This window comes from Sorex araneus, chromosome 2 (genome assembly GCF_027595985.1).
Source record: "Sorex araneus isolate mSorAra2 chromosome 2, mSorAra2.pri, whole genome shotgun sequence".
NCBI lineage: Eukaryota > Metazoa > Chordata > Mammalia > Eulipotyphla > Soricidae > Sorex > Sorex araneus.
This window is the reverse complement of record NC_073303.1, coordinates 77455942-77480885: the sequence shown is the minus strand read 5'-3', so window position 1 is coordinate 77480885 and position 24944 is coordinate 77455942. Positions and strand designations below refer to the sequence as shown.

The 24944-nt window shown below is 42.8% G+C and overlaps 1 protein-coding gene across 4 annotated transcripts in view; it reads right to left on the bottom strand.

Moving 5' to 3' along the window:
* Positions 1 to 24944, bottom strand: part of NCOA2 (nuclear receptor coactivator 2) — a 275814-nt gene that overhangs the window by 86453 nt on the left and 164417 nt on the right. For all 4 annotated transcript variants that reach the window (XM_055124990.1, XM_012936071.2, XM_055124991.1 and 1 more), the window contains exons 3-4: positions 14868 to 14972; positions 11512 to 11684 (exon numbers count right to left, since the gene is read on the bottom strand). In XM_055124990.1, coding sequence (XP_054980965.1) covers positions 11512 to 11684; positions 14868 to 14953 — 259 coding nt within the window. In that variant the 5' untranslated portion in view covers positions 14954 to 14972. The remainder of the gene's footprint in view (positions 1 to 11511; positions 11685 to 14867; positions 14973 to 24944) is intronic.

The following is a 24944-nucleotide window of genomic DNA, read 5'->3' as shown; positions in this document are numbered from 1 at the left end:
GGCGGGACAAGGAAGGGGGCGCCTTGGGCAGTGATATATATGAACGCCTCGGTTTCCCATCTCATAGGGAAAAGTGCAGATAAACAGTTACCAGGATGATCAATGAAGGCTGGCTTTCTTCCTCACCTGTAACCTACATAAAGAAATCTAATGGAGTACAAGGCTGCAGGGAGAAAACATTCTTTGGGGAACTGTGAGAAATGGCCGAGCGAAGCCAGAATGGCAAGAAGATGAGGTCTCCGTGCCCTTGCTTCCTCTCGCTTTCCCAGACCCGAGACCTGTCCTGCGACCTTCCTTCCTCAGAGGCTCTTCTCCATGCTCCTGGCTGGTGGTGCCCTATTCAGAATCTGTGACAATATGATATTTGACACTTGGAAAAACATTCAATGTTAAAACAATGTATCAGATGCTTATTTTCCTCAAAATGTCTCACTGGAAAAGATAATTATTATTGATCGCTAGGGAAATGTAAATCCAAACCATGCTGTGATATTCCATATAAGCTTTAGGATGGTCACTTAAAAAAATTGAAAACGAAACAATAAACAAGATAAATCTTGGTAAGAAGACAAAATGAAGCCTGTGTACACTGTTGATAGAATTTAGACAATATAGAAACTATGGGAAACAGTACAGAGGCTCCTCAAAAAATTGAGACCTACAGAGAACGAATCTGACAGCAATCTCACTTATGTGTTTATTTGAAAGACACCGCCAGGTGAAGGGCCAGGGACACAGCTCCTCGCAGAATGGAGACTTTGCATGTGGATGGTCCTGGTTTGGCTATGGCAGAAAATTTAGAACAACCCCAAACCCTAAGATTTCAAAGTGCATTTGCTTATCCATGTTCATCACCACAGTCTTCACCACCTTTTGCACCCATCAGTGAGTGGACGGATGAAGAATGATAAACACATACAGGACATGCACATAGTCAGGCTTCAAAAAGGGAAACATTTATCATATCCCGTCCACAACACAGAGTTTTCATCATGAAATAGAAATGTCCTGGAGATCTGATGCACAACAGTGTGTATCTAGTTAACAAGGCACTAATGTACACTTGAAGACTGCTAAGAAGAAATCTAAGAAGCGATTTCCTGGGGGGACACACTGGCGGGGTTCCAGTCCGTGAGGGCTCCACGCAGCCAGCTGCGGCGGGAGGGTCTGAGCCCAGAGTCGCACGCAAGGCCTGGACTCTAACACTTGAGTCCCATCTGGTCCTCCTCTGAATTTTTTTTTCTTAAACTTGTGTTTAAGAATGTTTAAACGAGGGGGGCAAAAAAAAATGTTTAAACGAAACACAAAATGATCAAACTGGAGGGTCAAGCCTCTTTAGAAAGACTAATGAAAACAGTCAAATACATAATAATTTATTACCTTATTAATCCATCTGAGTCTGAAAAGGAACAAGCCCAAGGGACATAAAACCACTACCCTCTTCCTCATTCTGCACTTATACAACAGTTTGGGACAATAGATTTGTTCTTACCCATTTGTTTAAAACAAACAAAACAAGAAGCATTTAAAAAAAATAAGCATTACCAAAAAAACTAAAATAATGAACTTAACCCTAAACCACCCAGAGAATGATGAGCAGTCAAATGTTATTTGTGCTCTACATCTTTTATTCATTTCAATATAAAACTTACTATACATAAATCTGATTTTGCTATTCTAATTATCAATAATGAATAAATAACACTGAGTAAATTATAATGCAATTCCTCTTCTCCCTACCACACCCAAACATTTGTTTCTCAAATATTACACCATTTTTCAAACCCAAGAATTAATTAGATGTAAGCTTTAGCTCATCAAAATTTAAAGGTGTCTGACAAATTATTAGAGTTGAGCTGTTTCAAAACCAGCAAACATCTGCCTGGCGTGAAGGTGCTGGTGGGCACGTGGCTCGTATGAGGCCCGGGGTTCAGTTCCTAACAACATGAAGTCTGAGCATATTCTCTATTCGTTATTCACTTTGTCTATTTTAAGTAGACAATAACAGTCATTTAAATTAATTATGGAAAATATTCCATATTGAGGAAAGAGCATAATAAACAATTTGTAAACGCTATACAATACTTTGCACTCTAGAATTTAAAAATAGACTGTTTGCCAAGCTATATAGATTAATCATCCTTATATTAGAGGTGTCCCAAAAGTTAAATCTAGCTCAGTATGTTTTTTTTTCTTTTTGGGGTCACACCCGGCGATGCACAGGGGTTACTCCTGGCTCTGCACTCAGGAATTACCCTTGGCAGTGCTCAGGGGACCATATGGGATGCTGGGATTCGAACCCGGGTTGGTCAAGTGCAAGGTAAACGCCCTACCCACTGTGCTATCACTCCAGCCCCCAGCTCAGTATCTTAACAGTTTCACCATCCAAATTTCCTTCAAGACCACAATGTAAAAATGAAATCCATAAATACTATTTGCCACAAAAGGGGTGTTAAAATTCTCATACAAGAGAGAAATGCACTCAATCATTAGAATAAAAATTTCAGGTAACTAAACTTCAGGTACTATTTTCTTCTAATACAAACCAATATAATATATATGTATATATAAAACATATCACTGTATCACTGTCATTCTGTTGTTCATCGATTTGCTAGAGTGGGCGCCAGTAACATCTCTATTTGTCCTGTCACGTGCTAGTGTAGCCCGATGGCGTATTCGGGGCTCTTTCAGGATCAGGGGACTGAGGGCCGTCGTTATATAATATATAAAAATCTAATATAAACTAATATAAACAAGGCGACATAAAGGCCAGTTACCAGGAAAACTTTACAAATATTTTAGATAAACTAAGAATGATTGTAGAGCTTCAAAGGGATGCAGGTGTGAGTGATGAGCAGACACCATCCGTCACCAAAGGAATTTATCATTCAATTGGGGAAGATAAAGTACACCCAAACTCAGTGGGAATAATATTGGAGAATTCAAAAACGAATTCTTATTGACTGGTACTTGGGCCTCCGTTGTTAAAAATAGTTGGGTGAGACTTGAAAAATGGACAGGCGAACTATAAAAGAATAAAGAGAAGTAGGAAAGGGCAGAACTCAAAGAGCATGGATAATGGTTCAAAAGCAAAGAAATAAAGCGCAAGGATCTGGTAGCAACAGCACATGGTAATTGGGGGCACATCTGAGGCATGCTGGGGTGCACATACTGGTGAAATGCAGTATGAGAGCACAGTAGAGGGCCAGACTGATCCAAGTGACGTCCAGAAGACTCGACGCCATTAGACACTGTTACCCTCTTACTGTGTTCTCTAAACCGGAAGCAGCAGTGACACTTCACTGACCGTTTGTCATAGGAGGGGAGTGGTCACCCAGACAAGGGTATGGGGGTTTGGGAAGAGAAGATGTCAAGCAGAAGGCAGAAGAGGAGCCAGTTCAAGGAGTGTGTGAGTGAGTGTGTGTGTGTGTGTGTGTGTGTGTGTGTGTGTGTGTGTGTGTGTGTGTGTGTTGGGGTGAAGGGGGAGCATGGGTGCTGGCGGGGGGGAGGGAGAAGGGTGCTGCCAAGTTTGATTAGCACAGAGAAGCCCTTCACCCTTCCTCTGGCCTCTATCATAGTCTGCTCCCTGCTCCCTCTCCACCCCCGACCCCCACTGATCAGCAAAAACGCTCTTCCCCAGCCAAGCTCAGTTCAAATTTGTCCTCTGTGAAGCCTGCGTGCACATCGTTAGTGACCTACTCCCACTCTCTTCAGGTCCACTGCTGAGAGTTTAGTAGCTGATTCCACCCCACCTGCACTGGCCCATACCCACGTCCCACCACAAACATGTGAAAACTCCAAGGGGACAAGACCAAGTACTTACTGACTGCTGGATCCTCAGAGAGTACCAATTTGTCTTGCACATTGTATTTACAAAAAAAAAAATGTACTGAATGCATGTTTGCTCTTGAATGAAATCAATAGACAGTGGGGCGTCAGAATTAATTTCTTTCCATAACAGTACAAGGTGATGATGAAAAGAAGAAATGCCTGCTTTTGCTTAAAGCATGAAAGCGAACCGAAGTCTTAAAATGAAAACTCAAGCCATTAAATAGCTAAAATCCTAAATCATTAGGCCATATTCAATTATTTAAATTTTCATCTGAAAATTGTTTAAAAAAAAAAAGACTCCCATACAGGAAAGAATGAAAGAAGGAAACCCTAAGAGGAAATGATATCAGGAATCCCACCCCAATCAATAATTTTAAAGATTATATAAGGGGCTGGAGTGATAGTACAGTGGGTAGGGCGTTTGCCTTGCATGCGGCCGACCCAGGTTTGAATCCCAGCATCCCGTATGGTCCCCTGAGCACCGCCAAGAGTAATTCCTGAGTACAGAACCAGGAGTTACCCCTGTGCATCGCTGGGTGTGATCCAAAAAGAAAAAAAAAAAAAGATTATATAAAAAAAAATCCTCATAAAAATTTGAGTACCCTGTAAGTAGATGAGTGGAAAAATAATTTATCTACATTAAACCTGCAATACCAATAGCCCACCCATCACAAATTATGCTATCAAACAAGAAAATAAAATTTATTTCCAAGTACATGAAAATGTGCAACACTTTTAAGTTTTTTTTTTCCCCCAGGCTACACCGGAGAGTCCCAGGGACCATGAGACACTTGGGACTGAGCCCAGACCACATGCCAAGAGAGCATGCACTCCAGCTACTGTGCTATCTCTTTGGCCCCAGTTTGAGGTGATTAAGAGTAACGTGGGACCTGAAAGCTTTGTAACTTTCCACATGGTGATTCAATAAAAGAATACAAAGACAAAACTGTAACAGAAAAAGATCTGAAAATTCCTTGTTTTCATATCAACAGAAAACCAAGATTTGGATGAGGACTCCAAGTACAGATACCAGAAACAATGATATGGAGAATAATTACTGTTTAGCAAGTCTTTTTTCCCACCCCCTTTTGGGCCACATCTGGCAGTGCTCAGGGCTTATTTCTGGCTCTGTGCTCAGGAATCACTCCTGGTGGCCCAATGAACCATATGGGGCGCCAGGGACTGACCAAGGTTGGCCAGGTGCTAGGCAGGTGCCCTACCTGCAGTGCTGTCACTGGCCCCTGTTTAGCAAGTCTTAATGTTTCAAGTTAACTCTTTACAAACAACATTGGACATTTTCTTCACAATACCTTTATAAAATGGGCAAGTTCCCGAGCTACTCTGGGAACACAGCAGCCAAAAGTATCCCAAGAAAAGAAGATGGAAGTCATCACATTCTCTCACCGACACTCTAAAGCTACGGAGTTCAGTGCAGCATAAAATCAGACACTAAGACCAATGAAAAAGAATCGAAAGTTCAGAAGAAATCTTCAGATATATGGAGTTAATTTACAAGAGAGGAATCAAGAGCAGAAAGTGAGGCAAGGAGAGCTTCTTCAATAAATGAGTATGAAAAATGAGAGCCACATGCAAAAAAAAGAGTCTAAATTAAAAGGAAGACTTAGATGTTAGATCTAAGTCCATTAAACACATTAAGAAATAGGCAAACATGCCATGCTATTGCTTCAGTGGTCTTTTCAGTGGCTCAACCATACTGGCAAGGAAAACTAAAGCAAACATGGGATTTTAACAAATAAAAAAATTTATGTACTATTGGGAAAAAAACTACTGTCATAATAAAGGACAACCTACTAAGTGGGAGAAAATATTCTCACACCACGTATCAACAAAGGGTATAATAAACTCACAAGACTCAATAACAAAACAAATCCATCAAAAAAAAAAAAAAGAGTAACAGAACTAAACAAACGTTTCTCCAAAGACATACAGATGGACAAGACATACATGACCAAACTCATTATCAGGGAACTTCATATCAAAATAGCAATGAGATAATGCCTCACCCCAGTGAGAATAGCCAATATCACAAAAGCCAGAAGCAACAAATGCTGACAGGGTTGTGAAAGAAGCCCTCATTTTCTCTTTCTAGGATGTAAACAAGTTCAGCTTCTATGGAAAACAGTACGGACATGTCTTTTAAGATTACCAAGAGAACTACCATATGATCTGGCAATTCTATTCCTAGCCAAAGAACACAAAAAAGGTAATTCAAAGATTCAAGCACATCTATGTCCGTCGCAGTGCAGTTTACAACAGCCAAGGTCTGGAAACAAAACGAGTGCCCAACAACAGACAGTGGAAAAAGCAGATCTAGTATACGCACACAGTTGTAAGAAAAATGTTACAAGGACATCATGCTAGGAGAACCGAGGCAGAAGCCGCAAGGTAAATAAAAGAAGACTTCACTCATATGTGATATACAGGGAACAATGGCCAACTGAAAACAATTCTTGGAACTCTGAGCACAGAACTGAGATTACCAAGAGGGTGGAGGGTAGACTAAAAAGGTTCGGTAGGCAGTGGTAGATGATACTGGCACTTTGTTGGGGGGTATGGTGTGGTAACAATGCACCCCTAAAGTAAATATACATTTACACTCTTATAATATCAATGTTATTTCAACTTCTGAAAAAAAAAGAAGAGCCTGCACACAGATGTTGGTAAAGAGAAAGACCAGGTTTGTCTGATTTTCAATGAATTTCACGCTCATGATGAGCTCACTGGACTAACCCTTTACTCTTTTCTGCCAACTAGGTTTGCATCTTTCATTTGCTGATTGTCAGGCTCTGTTGGCCCACTTCATGGGGTTGGCTGACTTGGGCCACTGAATTATCATTTGCACCTTCGGAAGAAATTGTACGAAAAAAAGGAGTTGGTAGCTGAAATTTTACATCACCAATGCAGTCCTGTATCCTTGCTGACAAGTTAGAACATATGGATCAGTATGAAGCTCACATTCACTCTGCAAATTACCAACAGGTTGTGTGATGGCTGTATAAAAACCCTGTCTTCAGTGTGAGAGTACTGACGAGGGCATGCCCAAGAAACACCGCGTCTGTCCTCCTGCCCTTCTGGGGCAATGGATGACTGCCTCTGCATCACCTTTAAGGTTGCATCACACCGGACATAAGCAAGGCCTGGAAGCCTCACCCCAAAAGGCTGATTTACAGACAGATATCTTTCCAATGAAAGCAGCTGCTGTCAGATTCGATTCGGTCGCTTACGTGACCTGGTGATGGCTATTAGTTCATGCCGTGGCTCCAGCTTTAATGAACTGAGTTTCTATCATAGAAGATTCATGCATCTGGGGGGGCATGAAGGACAAAAGGGAACCCCCCATAATTCAGTAAAATATTTAGGTGTTGTTGAGTTTAGTTATCTTTACCTTAAACACACACACACTTATATGTATAAAATTTATGCACCATTTAATGATGGTGACAATGAACTGCCGTGTACAATTCTTGACACCTAGCAGCTACCTTGTGGGTGCGTATGCCTCAGCCTCCATCCCCCCCTTAATGCACTTCATCATAAAGGGAGACTTACAGGCAGAGTCTGGAACCCTACCATTTTCACACTGGCCCTACACATTCAGAATCCAATCACTGAATAATCACACTGGAATAATCGTTCGAGAAACCAGAATGATCCTCTTACTGAAGGCTGGGGGGGTCTCAAAGCAGTGCTGGGGATTTGGTCCCCAGCATCATATGGTTTTCTGAGCACAGAGCGGGGAGTAGCTCCTGAGCATGACCTGGTATGTGGCCCAAAGAGCAAAGTAAGAAGAAGCGGGGGGGGGGGGGGGGAGAAACCAAAAACCCAAAACCCAAAGAGGTGGAAGTGTGAAATTTAATACAATAATCCAAAATGCAATCATTCGCACTTTCTCAACAGCTGCTCCGCTATGGAGGAGAAACACGAGCACCCTCGGACAGGAAGAGGGTTGCTTGTCCCCTGGAGCTCCTTTTTGTAAGTTGCAGTAAGCAAAGATCGGGTGTTTTCTGGTTTCACTTTAATGCGGTCACTGCTGCTGCGATGGCTGGGAGTCACACTCCTGGGTGCAGCGCCTGCACAACCTGGCTGTGGTGCTCTGCAGAGCACTTTACTGTGTGGCACTGGGATCAAAAGCAGCAGTCCTGAGATGTTATGTGCGCGTGGGCGGTGCCAGCATCCAACCCGAGGTTTCATGACTGCAAAGCAGGCGCTCGACCCGTGAGCCACACCCCAGACGCAGAAACCAGAATTTGTATCCATGTAGTAGCATCACAGCCAACAGGAAGAGACAGTCATACTTAATCCCCAAACGCTGGGGAATGGGTTCAGTGCAAACACCAGGAGTGCTTGCTCTGTGTCTACGAGGTCTATTGCGGTGAGAATTCTCTACCATCGCTTGCATTTTGTCAACTGTTGTCTTAGAAATGGCAAAAAAGAATGCTGAAGTATGTTGAAATATACGCTTAAAGGAATGCTTTAAACAGCTGGAGTTCCCCCTTCTACTGCCTGTTCTTAGGCACTTGGGGCTGCAGAGACTGCCTGGAAGGGCTGAGTGCCACTGTGCATGCAGAGTCCTGAATCTGCCCCGTGGCACTGCAGAGTGCCCTGGAGCACTATCAGGGGTGGCTCAACTCCCTCCCCTACCGAAACAACTATAAACACCCTTTCTGCTCTCCCTTTATTTAGAAAGTATACGGAACCCTGAGGAGCAGCTGGTGAGAGAGGAGTGACTGAGGGGCCCCTCGTGCCTGGCACACCTGCCTGAGCTTTTGGCACCAGAGTGAGCCCAGCTTTGACCACTGGGCATTCTTCAGTGTGGTACCTCATGCCGTTCAGTTTAGCTTCTCTGAGACAATTACGTCTTTGCTCAGGCTGACACCTGTGACTGACACAAGAACCAAGTTTGGATAATGCCGCAAAGATAGTAGTAGCTGGACTCTCTAGTCAGACTGAATGGCAGACGGGTGGCTGGCGGCTGGCACAGAGTCAGTCAGGTAGGAGGGCGCTGGTGTGACTGGCTATCAGGGGCTAAGAGAAATCAAGCTAGCCCCAAAGAGCTGCTAGTGGAGCAGCAGACAGAGGCTAAGCAGAGCTCTTGGGACTAGAAAATCTCACTGTCTTCATATGACCGCGAAGAGGGAGGACATCCATAACCACTTCTGATGGCGGCCCCGGCTTTACCTGTAGCCCATCTGAGGGAAAAGATCTGTCTGGAGAGCTCAGCACGGATGAAGAAAACATGGTGCTGCTCTGTCTAACGTAGGATGACACTTATTGGACAGGTACTAAACACTGATTCGAACAACTACTGTTTGAGTACATTTACACAGTTCATGATCTCTTCAAACAACCACCCAACCTAGATGTTGTGGTTCTGTACAAAGATTCTGTGTGCCAAATTCTCTATGAAGAAGCTGAGTCTGAGTGAGTAGACTGTTCTGTTCAGGTCCAAAAACTGTGTGCGGTAGGATTGGGATTCTTGCCGACTTCTGCCTGATGGGATTCTAAGGTCCCTATTCTCTTTTTAAAGCAACATATTAAAAAAGCAAAATAACTTCAAAAAAAAATCAGGTTTGTCGAGAACTTAATAGTATATTTGTACTCTTCATTAAGGTTTTGACTTCTGCTTCCCTTTTCAAAACACATTACTCCTTAAATTAATAGGCACATTCTGATGAGAATAAGAGCTGACAGGGTGTTTATTGTTGCTGCTTCTTGGGTGGTTGAGTCTGCAGCCTCTCGATTAAGCCCGCAGTGAAAGTATGGCAGGGTCCCAGCATGACACATCTTAACGTGTTTTATGGTTTGAAGGGGGAATTACCAAGGTTTTGTAAAACTTTAAACCTTATGCAAGACCTTGACAGTGGTAAATATATAATTGGTTTAGAGTGTAAAAGTACTACCTACCCTGCAATGTTCACACAATTGAATCACTCAAAATCACCAGAAACAAGAAGCTCACTGATCTCTCTCACTGCAATGCTATCCTAACTAGAAACACGGAGACTTCAAAGCACTGTAAAAACTTTCATTCATTTTAAAAACTATTTATATTTTTTGGGTCACACCCAGTGATGCCCAGGGGTTACTCCTGGCTCTGCACAGGAGACCATATGGGATGTCAGGGATCGAACCTGGGTCAGTCGCAAGAAAAGCAAACACCCTCCTCGTTGTACTATCACTCCAGCCCCTGCAAAAACTTTAAATTTTTTTTTTTTAACTTTTTGGGTCACATCCGGCAATGCACAGGGATTACTCCTGGCTCTGCACTCAGGAATTACTTTTGGCAGTGCTCCGGGGACCATATGGGATGCTGGGGATTGAACCCGGGTTAAACGCGGGCAAGGCAAACAGCCCCTGCAAAAATTTTTAACCAATGATTTCTCCTAAGAGCTTTGGGAATATTCTTTTATTTATCAGCTGAAGCTTAAGTATAAGGAGAGAAACAGAGATGAGACTGCATTTTTGATAGCTAGAGAAAAGAGGAAAGAGGAAAGAGAGGAGGGAAACTACAACAGGTTTTGATGGCAGAAACCTGTTGAATCCTGGATATTATGAGTCAGTTTAGATGGAGAAACCGTGAGATGAAGGCAGTCTTCCAGGGTGGGCGTGCTGTATCTTTAAGTTTTAAAGGAGATGAGTTATGTTGGTAAAATTGTTTTATGTTGGTTCAATAGGTATAATGAAAAAATGAAAAATGCCGACAATCTTCTATGCTAACAGAAAATTGAGGATTTTAAGACACATGGCAACAAGCAGCTCCAAGCTCCTGTCCCTATATGCACAAGCATATGATTTTTCTAAAATAGTCCTCTTATGAATATGATATAAAAGGTAGACTTAAAAAAAAACACCTAAGCTGTAAGAAGGATGCCTTCAAAACGAGATTCCAGCAGATAATCATCTCCCCTACCCTGAAGGAAGCCAGGGTCTGAATACCAAGAGTCCCAGCACGGAGATGCTGCTCGGACTTGCTTAATACACATTTGGTTTTGGCACCATCGAGTCCAATGTGTTTTTTTAAAATGCTACTTTCTTTATTTTTTTTTTTCCTGTAGGCAAAAAATATCAAAGAAGAGAGGGAGAAAATGATCTCTGAGGAAAAACAACCCAGGCAGAAAGCTGTCACGCTTTGTGTTTCAACTTCACAAAGGAATTCTGAGGAGAGGTTTGAGCCTTTCAAATCTCTTGTCATCCAGCATATGAAATTCTAATCTAGTGGTAGGGCTAGTTGAGGCTCGGACTTAATCAAAGGTGCTGACTAGCTGAGACAGGAGGTGAGTCCCTGCCGAACCTCTGGTTTCTCTCTTCAGCGGAGGCCTCACCTGCAAACTGCGATAGTCATTTGCTGTGCAAGCTATGAAAATGCCAAGGTAGGGGAGGAGGACGACTGGGCACCGCATTCAGGTTTACGACATGAAAAGTTACATCACCCGGCTTCACCTCAGTCTCATCTCTCTTGAGGGAATTGTCGAATTTTATACAGAGTCTATTTATAAACCACTGCAAGTGATACTTGCATTCATCCTGCACTGTGATATCATTTCCTCATCAATAATGTAAGCCTAAGAAGTGGATGAAAGGGACTTCTCACACAGAAGTTTCTAGAAAAAACAGAGACCAACTAAACTGGCCACAATATTAATCCGGTTCTCTTACCCTGTTCTTTGATCTGACGAATTTGCTTCACAGTTTCTTTTAGGATTGCACATTTGTCAGGTTTGAAGTTAAAGTTGTCTATATCGTTGAAATTTGCAAAAATCAGTTCTGCAAGTTCTTCAATGTATTTGTTTTCCTGTTCACGATTACGCTTCTCAGTGCTTCTCTTGGGGCTAAAAAGAAGAAACTTGTTTTTATTATGGATTTGAGAAAGAGCTACTTTAAAAAATACAAGCATGCTAAACAATGTCTAATACAATGACAGCAGAAAAGCACTCTGCATGTAATGTGTGTGAAGAGTAGAAAAAGAATGGGAAGCTCACCTGGTTACAGGAATAAGAGAATTAGAAGAATTTTTGATAAAGCACAGCAAAATAACAGGCATAAATCTTTATAATTTCAATATTTTTTCTTTTTTCTTTTTTGAGCCACATACAGCCAGCAGTGCTGAGGGTATATTCCTGGCTCTGTGCTCAAGGGTCACTCTTGGTGGAACAAGAGGGACCAGAAGCAATGCTGGGGACTGAACCTGGGTTAGCTGCATGCAAGGCAAGTGCCCGACCTACTGTACTACCTCGCTGGGCCCTCAGAGATTTCTGTAGAGTGTCAGTTATTAAACTGATAGTCTTTTGAAACCTAAAAAGGAAAAAATACCCCAGAACCCAAGCAGTACAGCTAGAAACAGAAATGCATCTGATCTCAGCAGCAACTATTAACTTCCTCAGCTGAATGACATGCAAAATTAAGTAAGAACTCTAAGTTTTAAAAAGTTCTTGGCATGGGAGGAGTGATAAAAATTGCCCAGATCTTCTCACTTGAATTTGATAATGTAGTATACTCAGAATTTTTTTCTAATAACAGGGTGCAAACGTTCCTTCACGGAGATGGTCCACGAATGACATCGAGGCAGTACAATAAGGAAGTCAGTTATTTAATAAATAGCTTTCTGCATTTTTCTATATATTGTGCATAATAATAACAATAATATCTAAAGTTTCACAACTGACAAAGGATGGACCAAGGTTCCTTTTTCTAAGACTCATTTTTTGGTATGTTTGTTTTGGGAACCACAGCCCCACGTGTGCAGAACTTATTCTGGCTCTGTGCTCAGGGATCAAGCTTAGCAGTGCTTGGGGGACCATATGGGATGCCCGGAGTTAAACCTGGGTTGGCTGCCTGCCAGGCAAACACTGTACCCGCTGTACTATCTCTCCGGCCCTCTAGGTCTCATTTTCACCTGGAACTTCTTCTCTTATTGAGTCCAGGGAGGGGAAAGGAAAGGCATGGCCGGCGAGTACAACAGAGCCAGTTCCTACTCGGGACCCACTGTCCTTCTGCCTCCCCCGTCACTCCCCAACCCAGCCCAGCCCGGGTCTCCCCGCCAGGCCACACTGCCCAGGAAGTAGTAGAGAGCCAATGGGCAGCATGTGGGGGCTGAGGCCAGGACATGGACAGGGGTCACTTAGAGACTCTTTAAATTTACCAATGAGAAGGGAGAAGGGAAGAGAAAATTTTGGCCTTGGACCCTTTCTTCTTTTCTTCCTCTCTTGATGCTTCTCCTACTATTTTCCATCGGATCATTTTACTGACCATTTAATAGAAACCACCTTTTTAATTTAACATTGAAAATCAGTTATGTGATTTAAAACATTGAAGAACTAAAGTTTCTATCTTTGTTGCCTTTATTCCTAGTTCTCACTCTTCTTCCCAAATGGCTAATAGCTCTGAAGCGCTTCTTAATTATCCTCCAATATAAAGGTAAATTCTTTCTGGAGCGCTGGTCAGAACCTGGTGACACCTGTTCGGTTGGGCCGAGGGGTTCAGTTCAGTGTTAGGGCCCTGTAGTACCTGGGATGACCCAGAAGCAATGCCAGAACTGGGGACCAAATGGGTCTCCCCACAAACCCTATGGGATTTCTCTAGTTCCAGAGATTCTTATATTCTTTTTTTTTTTTTTTTTTTGCTTTTGGGTCACACCTGGCAATGCACAGGGGTTACTCCTGGCTCTGCACTCAGGAATCACTCCTGGCGGTGCTCAGGGGACCATATGGGATGTGCTGGGATTCGAACCCGGGTCGGTCGTGTGCAAGGCAAACGCCCTACCTGCTGTGCTATCACTCCAGCCCCGAGATTCTTAATGGTAGCGGTCCCGAAGCATTTTCTAAACCTATTTTTGTCACCAAACAATAAGCATTGGAGAGTTTTTCCCCAATCAGTCCTTGTTCTTTTCCACAGCTAGATTGTTCCAGGTTATGAACAAATTATAGCTATTAAAACAACTCCATATAAACGTTTAGGTTTTTTTCCTAATCTTTAGCAATTATAACTCTAGTAATAAGTAACCTCATATAGACATCATTTTGCTTGTGAACTTATATTGCTGGGATATTCCTAGAATTGAACTGTCTGTTCTAAGAGGACATTCATTTATAATTTTAATAAATGCTTCTAATTGCCCAGCAGAGATTATGACAACTCACACTTCTACCCATAATATGAGATGGAACTTGCTTGGAAATTATTACTTTTTTTTTTTTTTCACTTACCGAAGAGCCACAATCCTCGTCACAACTCAAAGGCAAGTAAACTTAACAGTGACTGCCTTATTCAACAAAAGAAGAAAAGCAACAACCCTCTCCTCAAACAGGAAATAAAACCCAGGAATAATATAGTCTTTACTACTACTGACCTTCGTGTCTTTATAATAATACACTGTGATCTAATACACCCAGAAAAGGAGAACTCATTTTAAAAATCAAAAACATTGGGAACATCTTTCCATTTCCTGTAAAGACTGAGAAGCTCTGGAGCCAGAGGCGGTGGGGAGGGGCTTGCATGAGGGAACCAAGAGCTGATCCCCAGCACCAATATCGCTCCCCGAGGCTTTTCCGGAGTGAGTCCTGAGTGCAGAGCCAGGAGCATGCCCTGAGCACTGCCAGGTCTGACCCCAAAACCATAAATCAAAGGGAAAAGAAAAAATAAAGGAGAAGAAAACCTAGGTTTAGGGGTCGGAGAGGTAACAGAGTGGGTGAAGCAAATGCCTTGCTCGCTGCCAAGTGAGCTCTCGGCCCAGCAGCACCAGGCGTGATCCCGGAGCACAGAGCAAGGAGTCAGCCCTTCTGGCCTGCCTACACCCCCGACCCCTGCTGGAAAAAAAAAAAAGAATGGTAAGATCTGTAGCTGATCAGCATATCCAGAATATAAGCTAAGTAATACAGATTTGAAGGTGTAGCTACGAAGGAGAAAAAAAAATCAAAGAATATTTGAATGAGGAATAAAAGTCAATGCACAAGTATTGGAGAGGCATATTTGTGGCTTTCAAGGGCCCCATCAAATGTTTCTCAGCTGAATCTCACCTGGGTCCAAGCTGGTCAGGACATTCCTTGCGCTTTCGTGTCTCTGCCCTGGATGGGTCAGAGGTGTTTTCTCCCATCCCACTCATCTTGAACACATATCAGCAACTAAGAGAGAAAACAAGGGGGAAAAGTGAAAACTGATGACCAAGTATTTGGCCAATTTATGAACAATGAAAGAACTTTTACTTCAATCAGAAATCCGACAACTTTGATTTATGAGCACGTACAGCTTCTAATAAAAAAAAAAGCTACCTTTTATTTTCACTTTTTAAAAACTACACTTAAAAACAAACGTAAACGTCAGCATTTAAAAAATAAATCAGACTACTCCACTGGGCCCATACTACTTAAGTCAGGGGCAGATTTCAACACCGCCATGAACGGCGGTTGGCTGGCCCTGATCCCTGCAGCCAGCCTCCAGTTTCAGGAGCAATCTCCACCAAGTGAAACTGCAGGTGTTGTAAGGGCTCCTCCCAGTCTCTGTCTGGGGTTGGCCAATGTGAAGTCTGTGCTGTAATACTCACCCTGGGCCAGGCAGCCTGGAGTAGAGGCAGTTTAGGCTCTAACCAGAGGTTACTAAACCAAGCCAGGAAGCTAGGTCACTCCCGTCAGCTGAGCAGGATGCCTCGCAAACACGAGTTAGTCCGGCTTCCTTGAGGCTCCTGGTGCTCCTCCCCACAGCAGCTGTCTCTCTGCTCTGCCTCCATCCCTGAAACCCCTCCCGGCATCCGGGGATGGTTCCTGATGTCATACTCGGCTGAACCCTCTTTCCTAGTTGAGTCATAGCCCAAAATCTTAATTTATACTTATAAAAAGTCAGGGAACAGGACTAGAGAGCTAGAACAGGGGGTAAGACGCTAGTTTTTTTTTTTTTAATTGAATCACCGTGAGATACAGTTGCAAAACTTTCATGTTTGAGTTTCAGTCATACAAGGACTGAACACTCATTCCTCCACCAGTGCACATTCTCCACCACCAATGTCCCCAGTATACACTCCACCCCTTTCCACCCCCCCTCCCCCGCCACACACACAGCCCACCCCTCCCCCTGCCTCTATGGCAGACAATTTCCCCATACTCTCTCTTCTTTTGGGCATTATGGTTTGCAATATAGATACGGAGAGGCTATCACATTTGGTCCTTTATCTACTTTCAGCACACATCTCCCATCCCGAGCGATCCCTCCAACCACCATAGACTTATTGATCCCTTCTCTATTCCAGCTGCCTTCTTCCCTAGCTCATGAGACAGACGGCCTTCTTCCCTAGCTCATGAGACAGACGCTTGTTTTACATGAGGCCAGCCCTTGTCCAAATCCCGTATGTATGACGACCCGACCCATCCTGCCTACTGTCAATGAGCACCATCAGGGGTTCCTTTCAGCACAAAAACAGGAATGGCCCCTGAGCCCCAACCCTGCCACTACATATATAATACACACACACACACACATTTATATAATTAGATGTTGGGTGAATATGATAGTTAAGTATATCTTAACTACTGGATTAAGATGTTCAGGAAATCTGATATTCTCTAAACATCATAATCCAGTGGCTTCTAAATGCAGTGGACAATGACTGATTCTGCTTGCTTAATTTCTTCCAGTCTGAAAATAAAAGAATATAAAATAAGCAGATTGGTATCTTGACATTTGTCATCATTAGTAGAACTGAAATATTTAAGCATTTACATACTTAAAAGTCACAGGAGTTTGAGTTCTAATTCAGCAGGGGCTGGAGAGACCGCTCAAAGGGCTGGGAAGACGCTCTGCACAACGGACACCTAGTTCAGTTCCAGCCACCCTGTGATCCCCCAAGAGCCCCAGGGAGCAACGCCCGAGCACAGGGCCAGGTCCCTACGCCCCATCCCAGGGCTGCTGGGCGTAGCCCTTGACCATTAAGTAAGTCAAGTGACTGAACAGAGACAATAAAGATTTTGAGGCAAATCAAGGTTTCAAGATGCTTCATAAGTGCTCAGTACCACCAATAAAAAAATGGCATTTCAAAGTTTCCCCTAGAACTCCTGCTCTCTGCAGTTCCCCTTTAGACCTGCCCACCCGGCCTTTGTAAATTGCTTTCGCCCACTCTGTTCTCTGGTGGTTTTTCTTCCTTTTTTCCTGATTGGAAAAATCACAGAGAACAAGCCACTAGAAGGTAAGCATTTAAGGAAGACGACGGAGAGCCACAGGTCCTCTCAGAGTAAGGACAAGGACGGAAAGAGCACCCCAGCCCGACCACCCCACCACGCTCACATACCGTCAGACGGTCCAGCTGCTCTCCTGGCTGCAACCGAGCAAGCTTGGCTGCACTATGGTCATTTCTGAGCTCGTGAAGGAGTTAAATGTTTTTTAGAGAGTCACATGCAGAGAAGATGAAGAAACACTGTATCAGTTTAGGGAGGTTGCACCAACCGCACATTGTATTCAGGACTTCGCACAGGAGGGAGGATTCTGCAAGCTAAGCCTAGAGCTGGTAGGAGCAAAGTAACTAAGCCCCAAGGTCCTCCAGCTGTCCCAATTTGGGACTGATACTGATAGGCATAATCTGCATTTAGTTACTATTCACTTAATGTTTATTATATGCCAAGGAACTTACGGATACAATTTAATCTTCAGAAACAGCTCATGAAGGGCAACAGGACAGAGAAGCTGGAGGCCCGGAGCCCGATCTAGGCCCCACAGCCGGGCTAGATGGAGTATCTTAACTGACCTTTTCTAGAGCTAAATATCCAAACCAGAGAGTCAATGGCACTGAACTGGTGACCCCCAAACTTTAATAACTCAATTTAAAAGGTGCCTGTCAAGATGGCAGGCTGGAAGAGACGAAGAAGGGAATACTTAGTAGAGAATGTTGGGGGGACCCGCTTGGGTTGAAAGCTGTGTACCAAAAGTAAACTATAGACCGAACATGATGGCCACTCAATACCTCTATTGCAAACTGCAACATCCAACAGGAGAGAGAACAAAAGGGAATGCCTTGCCGCAGAGGCAAGATGGGGTGGTGGGGGTGGTGGGAGGGATACTGGGAACACTGGTGGAGGAGAATGGGCACTGCTGGAGGGATATAAACCAAATCCAAACATGAAAGTTCGTAAGTTTGTAACTGTACTCCATGGTGATTCACTAATAAAAAATAAAAAAATAAATAAAGAAGATGTCAAGAAAAAAAAAAAAGATGGCAGGTTGGGGATGGGCTGGTGGAGGGGGAGAGGGAACCCGGGAACTTGGCCGAGGGATTGATGATGGAATATTGTATGTCAAAAATCCAGCTATATGAGTAAGTCTGCAGTTCATGGTGCTTGAATAAAATATAATGGGGGGGGAGAGAAATGACCTTGATACCTTAACTCACTCTTTTGTAAAATAGGGGTGATGATTAGCACCCAGAGCAGGGGGCTTCTGAAAGGAATTAGCAAGCCACGTAACTTTGACTTAAGGTGTCTACACGCATGTTCCTGCTCTTAATTAAAATGTCAGCGCAAAGAGTCTCCTTATCAAATAAGTCATCAATCCTCTGATCACACCCATACTCACAGAACAGATGGGAGAAGCAGCAAGACCTGGGCAGCGTGCACTCCCGCGTGCTCCCTCCCCTCAGCCAAACATCATTTACTCCGAGCAAATCTGCTCTCTAGCCACCGCAGGCCCAGTCAAGAGCCTGCGCTGTGAGCAGCACAGGGTGACCGTGATAGAGCCGTGATATAGCACAAATCTCATGGTTTCATTCATGAACATGCCAAAAAGAACAGGACCGAATCCAATCTGAGCATGTTTTTAAAAAAGGCATTGTCATCCCATAAGCAGGTGTCCACAGATCATAGAAATGTCAATTTTTATTACCCAAATATACTCCTCCATATGGAACAAACTGCTTTATGTAGATAGATATACATGACAAGTTTGATTCCCCATTCCCCAAGTACAACCTTGAACATAAAAAACGTTCAAATATTACCAGAATAATTAACAGCATTATCAGAGAGATCAGAGAGCTTTTCAACCACACAATTCTAATATGTGACTATTTCACTGGCAGTAGCATAAACTCAGTTTGGGGATTGAATATTAGTTCGGGCCATTTACCTTTGAATGTACACACACAGAGACTGGCAACTAACTGCAAGAGGCAGTGACACTCACACAACAAAGGATGAGAGGGGGCAAAGCAAGGAGCTCGTGTTTTCTGGCCTCAGAGTAAAACCATTACAGCTGACTCTGTTTCACCTACTTCTACTCAAGACCGACTCAAAGACCACTCTGTAGCTTTAAAGTATCATTAGCATCTCTTGAAAAGAAGTAATTTATATGCCAACTAGGGCCAAAGTGATGGTACAGCGGGTAGGGCAATCTGCCTTGCACACGGCTGACCAGGGTTCAATCCCTGGCATCCCATATGCTGCACCCCCAGGAGTAATTACTGAGTGCAGAGGCAGGAGTAACCCCTGAGCATTGCCAGAAATGGCCCAACCCCCCCCCCCATGCTAACTTTGCCCTTTGATGATTATACCTTTATAAATTTTCTAAAAATTAGAATCAGCTGTATAAACACGTTTGCTTCTTTGTTTTTCTGCGTCTTCCCCATATCTCCCTCTTCTCTTGAGTAATTTTCCTTGACTATTTGTGCCTAGTACAACTCCAACCTACCCTTAAACAACCAAAGGTATAAAGAGTTGGGGAGAGTGAGGCCTGTCACTGGCTAAGCCAAGGGCAGAGATGCACTCCGTGGTCATCGGGCCAGGGACGACCCATCTGAATGAGAGCTCACCAACTGGGGGGTGGGGGGAAGCAGACTCAGAGAGGAGGAAGGCCGGAGTTTGCTTCAGGTTAGTGCAGGGAAGAGAAGGAGGGCAGAGAATGTGGGGACGAGAAGGACCCGCCTCCTGCACAGCTTTCTTGCCTGCCAGCGAGCCAGAGGTAGAGTCTTCTGAGAGACATGAGGATTTATGGTTGCTCATTGGCGAATGAACCAAATAATTAACAACGAATCCCATTAATGAGCTGTTCTAAGAGAACTGTGTTGCTCTCATCGAGAGGATTCTAATATTCCTTCCGCCCTATGTGAGTCTCCACTGGCAACAAGTGTCAAGTATTTCACACTAGAACGTGTGGTAGGGCTCAGTGAGTTAATTTTTTCCCTCTATCCAAGTGACACAATAAAAACCAGGAACAGATGTATAGAATGATTAACTAGACAAGTAAATAGATCGCTTAGCTCTTATGTGCGAGGAAAAAAAAATCACCTAAAACAAACTATATGAATACATAAATTGTGATGTACTTTTGTGGATCCAAAATTTAAAATTTAAAACCACTTTCCAATAAAAATATCAGAGTTGGATAATACTGGGGAATTATACAGGAAGTTTCAGAAATTAGGGTTTGCCAGTAGGCCCAAACCAATAGTTTCTTAAGCTTTCTGAATATTTTCAACATTCACACAAAATTGAAAGTCTTGATTGTTTCTCTCTCAATTTTGAAACCGTTCAATGTAAATCACACACAAAAAGGAAAATGACACAAGTAAACTCTAGGGTGGTAGCGGGTGGTAATTACAGTCATTGTCAACAAGCCAATTTCTACCAGCTGTTGGGGGGCCGTGGGAGAGCGGGACTGGAGAAGACGCTTGAACGTGCCCATCTTCTTATCCACCACTAAACAGCAATCCTGCCTCACTGCTACAGCACGTCCTCCCTCACACCTTTTGGTTACAAACGGACAACACTGCACCGCGAAGAGTTGCAGCCACCGAACTGTCTTATTTCTGAATAGATAACACTATTCGGTGAGGGGTGAACGCTGCCAGTTAAATCTAAGAATAATAACAGAAAACAAAATAAAATGTTATGTCTCAACACAGTTAAATAATGTACTCTTGCTGCCCGAAACTTATCAATGTAACTTGTAAGGTAACAAAGCCGCTGCTCACAATACAGCCTTCATACCATTAAAGGCATGTAAATGATAATGTGCATTTTATCTTTTATCCATACTGGCCATCTTCCAAACAAGGCCTGTAAACCGGCAAGATTTATTACACGCTGAACAAATTCAGTTAAAGAATAAATAAGGATAACACTGTTGCTGAAATCGAAACATAACAAAGGGATCTAACATCAGCCCTGCGCTGTTTGAAGAAATATATAGGTATTTAAAAAAATTAGGCCCTCTTCAAAATTCCTGGCTTTGAGAGGAAATTTATAATGAACTGACATACAAAGAGATATTGAAACAACTTCTCATCTCGACGCCTCCATCGAGTTGCTAGCTGCCTGATACATTATCGAGCTCTTGATACGAGACCAGGAAGGCTGCCGCAGCTTCTCAGGCCTCCCAGGTTCTTGCTGAACGCTCTTTACCAGAGCTAACGACGCTGCTAAATAACCTGCTGTCCGAGTCTTCAGAGATTCTATAAAAATAAGAAATACTCAAGAAATGGTAAAAGCATAAATCTTCACCTAAGCACTTTTCCATTCCGATTAAATCATGAAAGGATCGTCTTTCAGAGCGCTCCATCACGCGGAAGCCCCCCTCATCAGCAAAGCCGCGTTCTCTATTTCTTTATCACAAATGAAAACATTTTGCTAATTCTACTTGACACAACTTCTCAGAGTGTACTGTGTTCCATGAAGTATCTCTTTGACAAGCGCAAGATTTCTGGGCCTGACTCAGATAAGTCTAAGAAAACACAGTATCTAATGCTGAAATATACAAAATGTACTTTTAGAATGTAGATGCCCGAGAACGAAAACAGAGTGGGTCAAACCTTGGAAGGCCGTAAGATGATCCAGCAGTAAAGACACTGTAGTGACAGGAAGAGAGAGAACTTCCTTCCAAACAGTGTCAACTGGACAAAATTACCCCAGCTAACATTCTGGCGAGACCCTAACTTTTAGGCAAGAGGTAAAGAAATATCCTATACAGTAAATGTGCAGATTAGTCAAGGATGTTGATTCATGTCTACAAGCAAACAAAGAAACAGCATACATGCAAACACAACATTAAGCAGGTGGACCAAACGCAGGGAACTGCTCCTTTCCAATGGCAAAGCAAGTAATGCGTTTAAACACTGAGAAGATGCTATATTACTATTTTTAAAAATAAAATTGTGCCAATAAAATGTTTTATAGTGCTCTCTTTCCAGCAGCTCAAAAGAGCTCTTTTAACCTTACACTATGGTGCTAGAATACCTGCTTTTCACATCAATTTTCTCTCTTAATTTATGAAACTATATACCTATGATGACAGTGGCACATCAATTCTTAACAGCGATAACAGCTCTAGCTCTCTAAGTTCTAGGAAACTTGTTTCACATAGATGCAGCATAAAAGGTATTTTAATTGGAAACAATTTTTCAGTTTAACTCCAGTAGTTTTGAGCATCTTACTGTACACTTGGTTTTTTCAGCAACTGCAAATCAGCCAAACACAAACCACTATTGTCAAGTTAGGAGTTTTCCATTAAAAAGGACTTTCTCTAGTCGGTTACACAACTTGAGACAACACATCCATCCTCCATCACATATTCTACAGTTACGACCGTGCTTCTCCCATGAAAACGGCTTCAGCACCTACCTTCTCTTACGCTGTTTCTTACTCCAAGGAACAGGGATAACAGTGCCTAAACAAATGTTTAAGCTAAAAATTCCATCCTTTTCGATAGCCTTTGCTCTTAGATTTACTTTTGTATAATGGCCTTAAAGTGGTATATTAGACAGTAACTAGACGACATATTCCATTTTCTGACTGAAAGCCAATAATACTCATGAATTTTTTAGCTGAGAGACACTTCAAGATGCCATTGGGAAGACTGTGATAAACACATTAGGCTGCAAATGGGCAGCAGCAGCTCTTTAACACATGCTGCAATAATCAAATAAATGGCTAAATTCATGTTCACTGGTTACACAAATATTTTGCTGCAACATTTCTATCGTCTATATCTCTTTTAAAAAAGGGAGAAAAAAAAAATCCTCTCCAAGTCTTGTCTTAGCAAAATGCAGTGCAAAATATGTTAAGTGGTAGAGAGCTGTTTTAAAGTATTGTTACAAATGGGGGGTGGGGGGGATGTCCAGCCTGGTATCAACGGTACAAATAAGATGGTCTGTACTTTCCGGAGCATCATAGCTGAGTTCCTCGGTAAAGCCAGTCACCAGGTTGCTTATATATTCAACAATGTCAGCCAGAGCTAAGAGAGCCAGGAATAGCAAGGCTAGGGTTTTAATAAGGCCTCAGATGAGAAAACATTCAGGGAAGAAGCTGCATTCCTTGCATAATGTAAGTATTTCCCTCCTCTCCAAATAGGGTGCAGTTAGCCCCAATTTAGTGGTCAGAAAACCAGTTTTCACTGATGGTTTAATATTTGGGAAGGAAGTCATCAGACTAAGAACAACAACACAGTATGTATTTCACAGCTTTCCCAGATTAAAATTCAATTATTGCTCTTTACTCTGAAACCCGTTTTAAACTTTCATGAGATTAAAAATAAAAACTTTTTATTATAAAATAGAAAGGGCCAGACTCTGAACCTATATGAAAAGTATTTTTATTATTTCCACTGCAGAATGCTCCTAAATGTACAAAAACCCTTTACTGTGGAAAGGTTCTTTTTTTTTTTTTGGCTTGTTTTAGGCTGACACTTTCAAGGACATACTATGGATGAAGTGCTTTACCCAGACTTTCTGTTTATAACTCCACATTTTACATGTTTTACATGTGCACACACACATGCACAAGGAGAGCACATACACACACTGAGAGATCTCGTAGGATTACCAAGTCTCTCAGGCCTGTTTCCAGTCCCTAAATCACACAGATAATGAGAGGTGAGGAGCCAAACAGTACAATCATAATAACTACCATTTATTGAGTGCTTACTATCTTGGCAGGCATTCTCTATGCACTTTACATATAGAAACTCCTTTTGTTCTTGTAACAACCTGTGATTATCACCATTTTACAGATAATGAAACTCAGGTACATACGGGAAAGTAACTTGACCAAGGTGGCATCATTAACAAATTTTACTAGTGCCCATAAGTCAATCCCAACAATCCCTCAATTCTAAACCTCTGCAACGTGAACTTCAAGGAGCTTATTCTTTAAAACAAAGCTTCCTAAACTAGCCAGGCTAGCTATTATTATTTTTTTTTTACAATTTTTTTCTCCATTTTTACTTACATTAAATACATCGGTAAATCAGCAGTCACATTCTGTTACCACAACTGTTATGTTGGGAGAGGAAGAAAGAGGGGAAAGGCAAATGCTTTCTCAGAAGCAAAAGGAGAAAAAAAAGGAAGGGGAGAAAAAAGGGCACCCCTCCTAAAAAACTGACCAGAAGAAAAGAAGAAGAGCTGAGAAATAAAAACTGAGATCCCAGGCCCAACACAGCTCAAAGCAAAGCAGAAGAGCTTGGAAGAAGCAGAAGGACGGCGGCAGGTAGGCCCAGGAGCCAAGGCCGATCCTGTTCCGACGGGGCCCGGGCGGGGAAGACACCTGGAGAAACAGTTCCCGCTCCAAGGCAATGAAACATCTTCACTCCTGCTCCCTGGGCAAAGATGCAGAGAAAGAACATTCCGAAGAGACTAAAGAACCATCGTAGTTCTTCCACTTTTAAGGATGCACTGGGTGCTTTTGGGGTCTAAGGGATACTGCAAAGAAAGGAGGGATGGTGGGGGGGCGGAGTTTGTATGTTTCAGGGCCACTGAGGCCTAATGGCAGACCTGAGCTGGGTCCTTCAGAATCTCAGCTTCAAGAGTGTCTCAGCTGCTCTGGGGCGGAAGGCAGTCTGAAAGCCAAAAGGCTGACGGGCTTTCCAGAGGGGGTTGGGAAATCACTCAGCCCTCTAGCCCCTAAATCCACCTTCTTTAACCAAACAGAAAATGCCCTCAGTAGCACTGGAGGCTACTGCCGCCCCCTTGAATGGGTCCAGAACTACGCCCCCTTAGGGGGTGAGTATAGCCCTCCCTGAGGGGGGGGAAGTATCACCCAGTTTGGTAAGTATTGCTTTAGTATTTTAGCTGGTGAAACATAAACTCATGAATATTAGAAAGAATTATTTTAATTTGGTAAGCGGAGTAT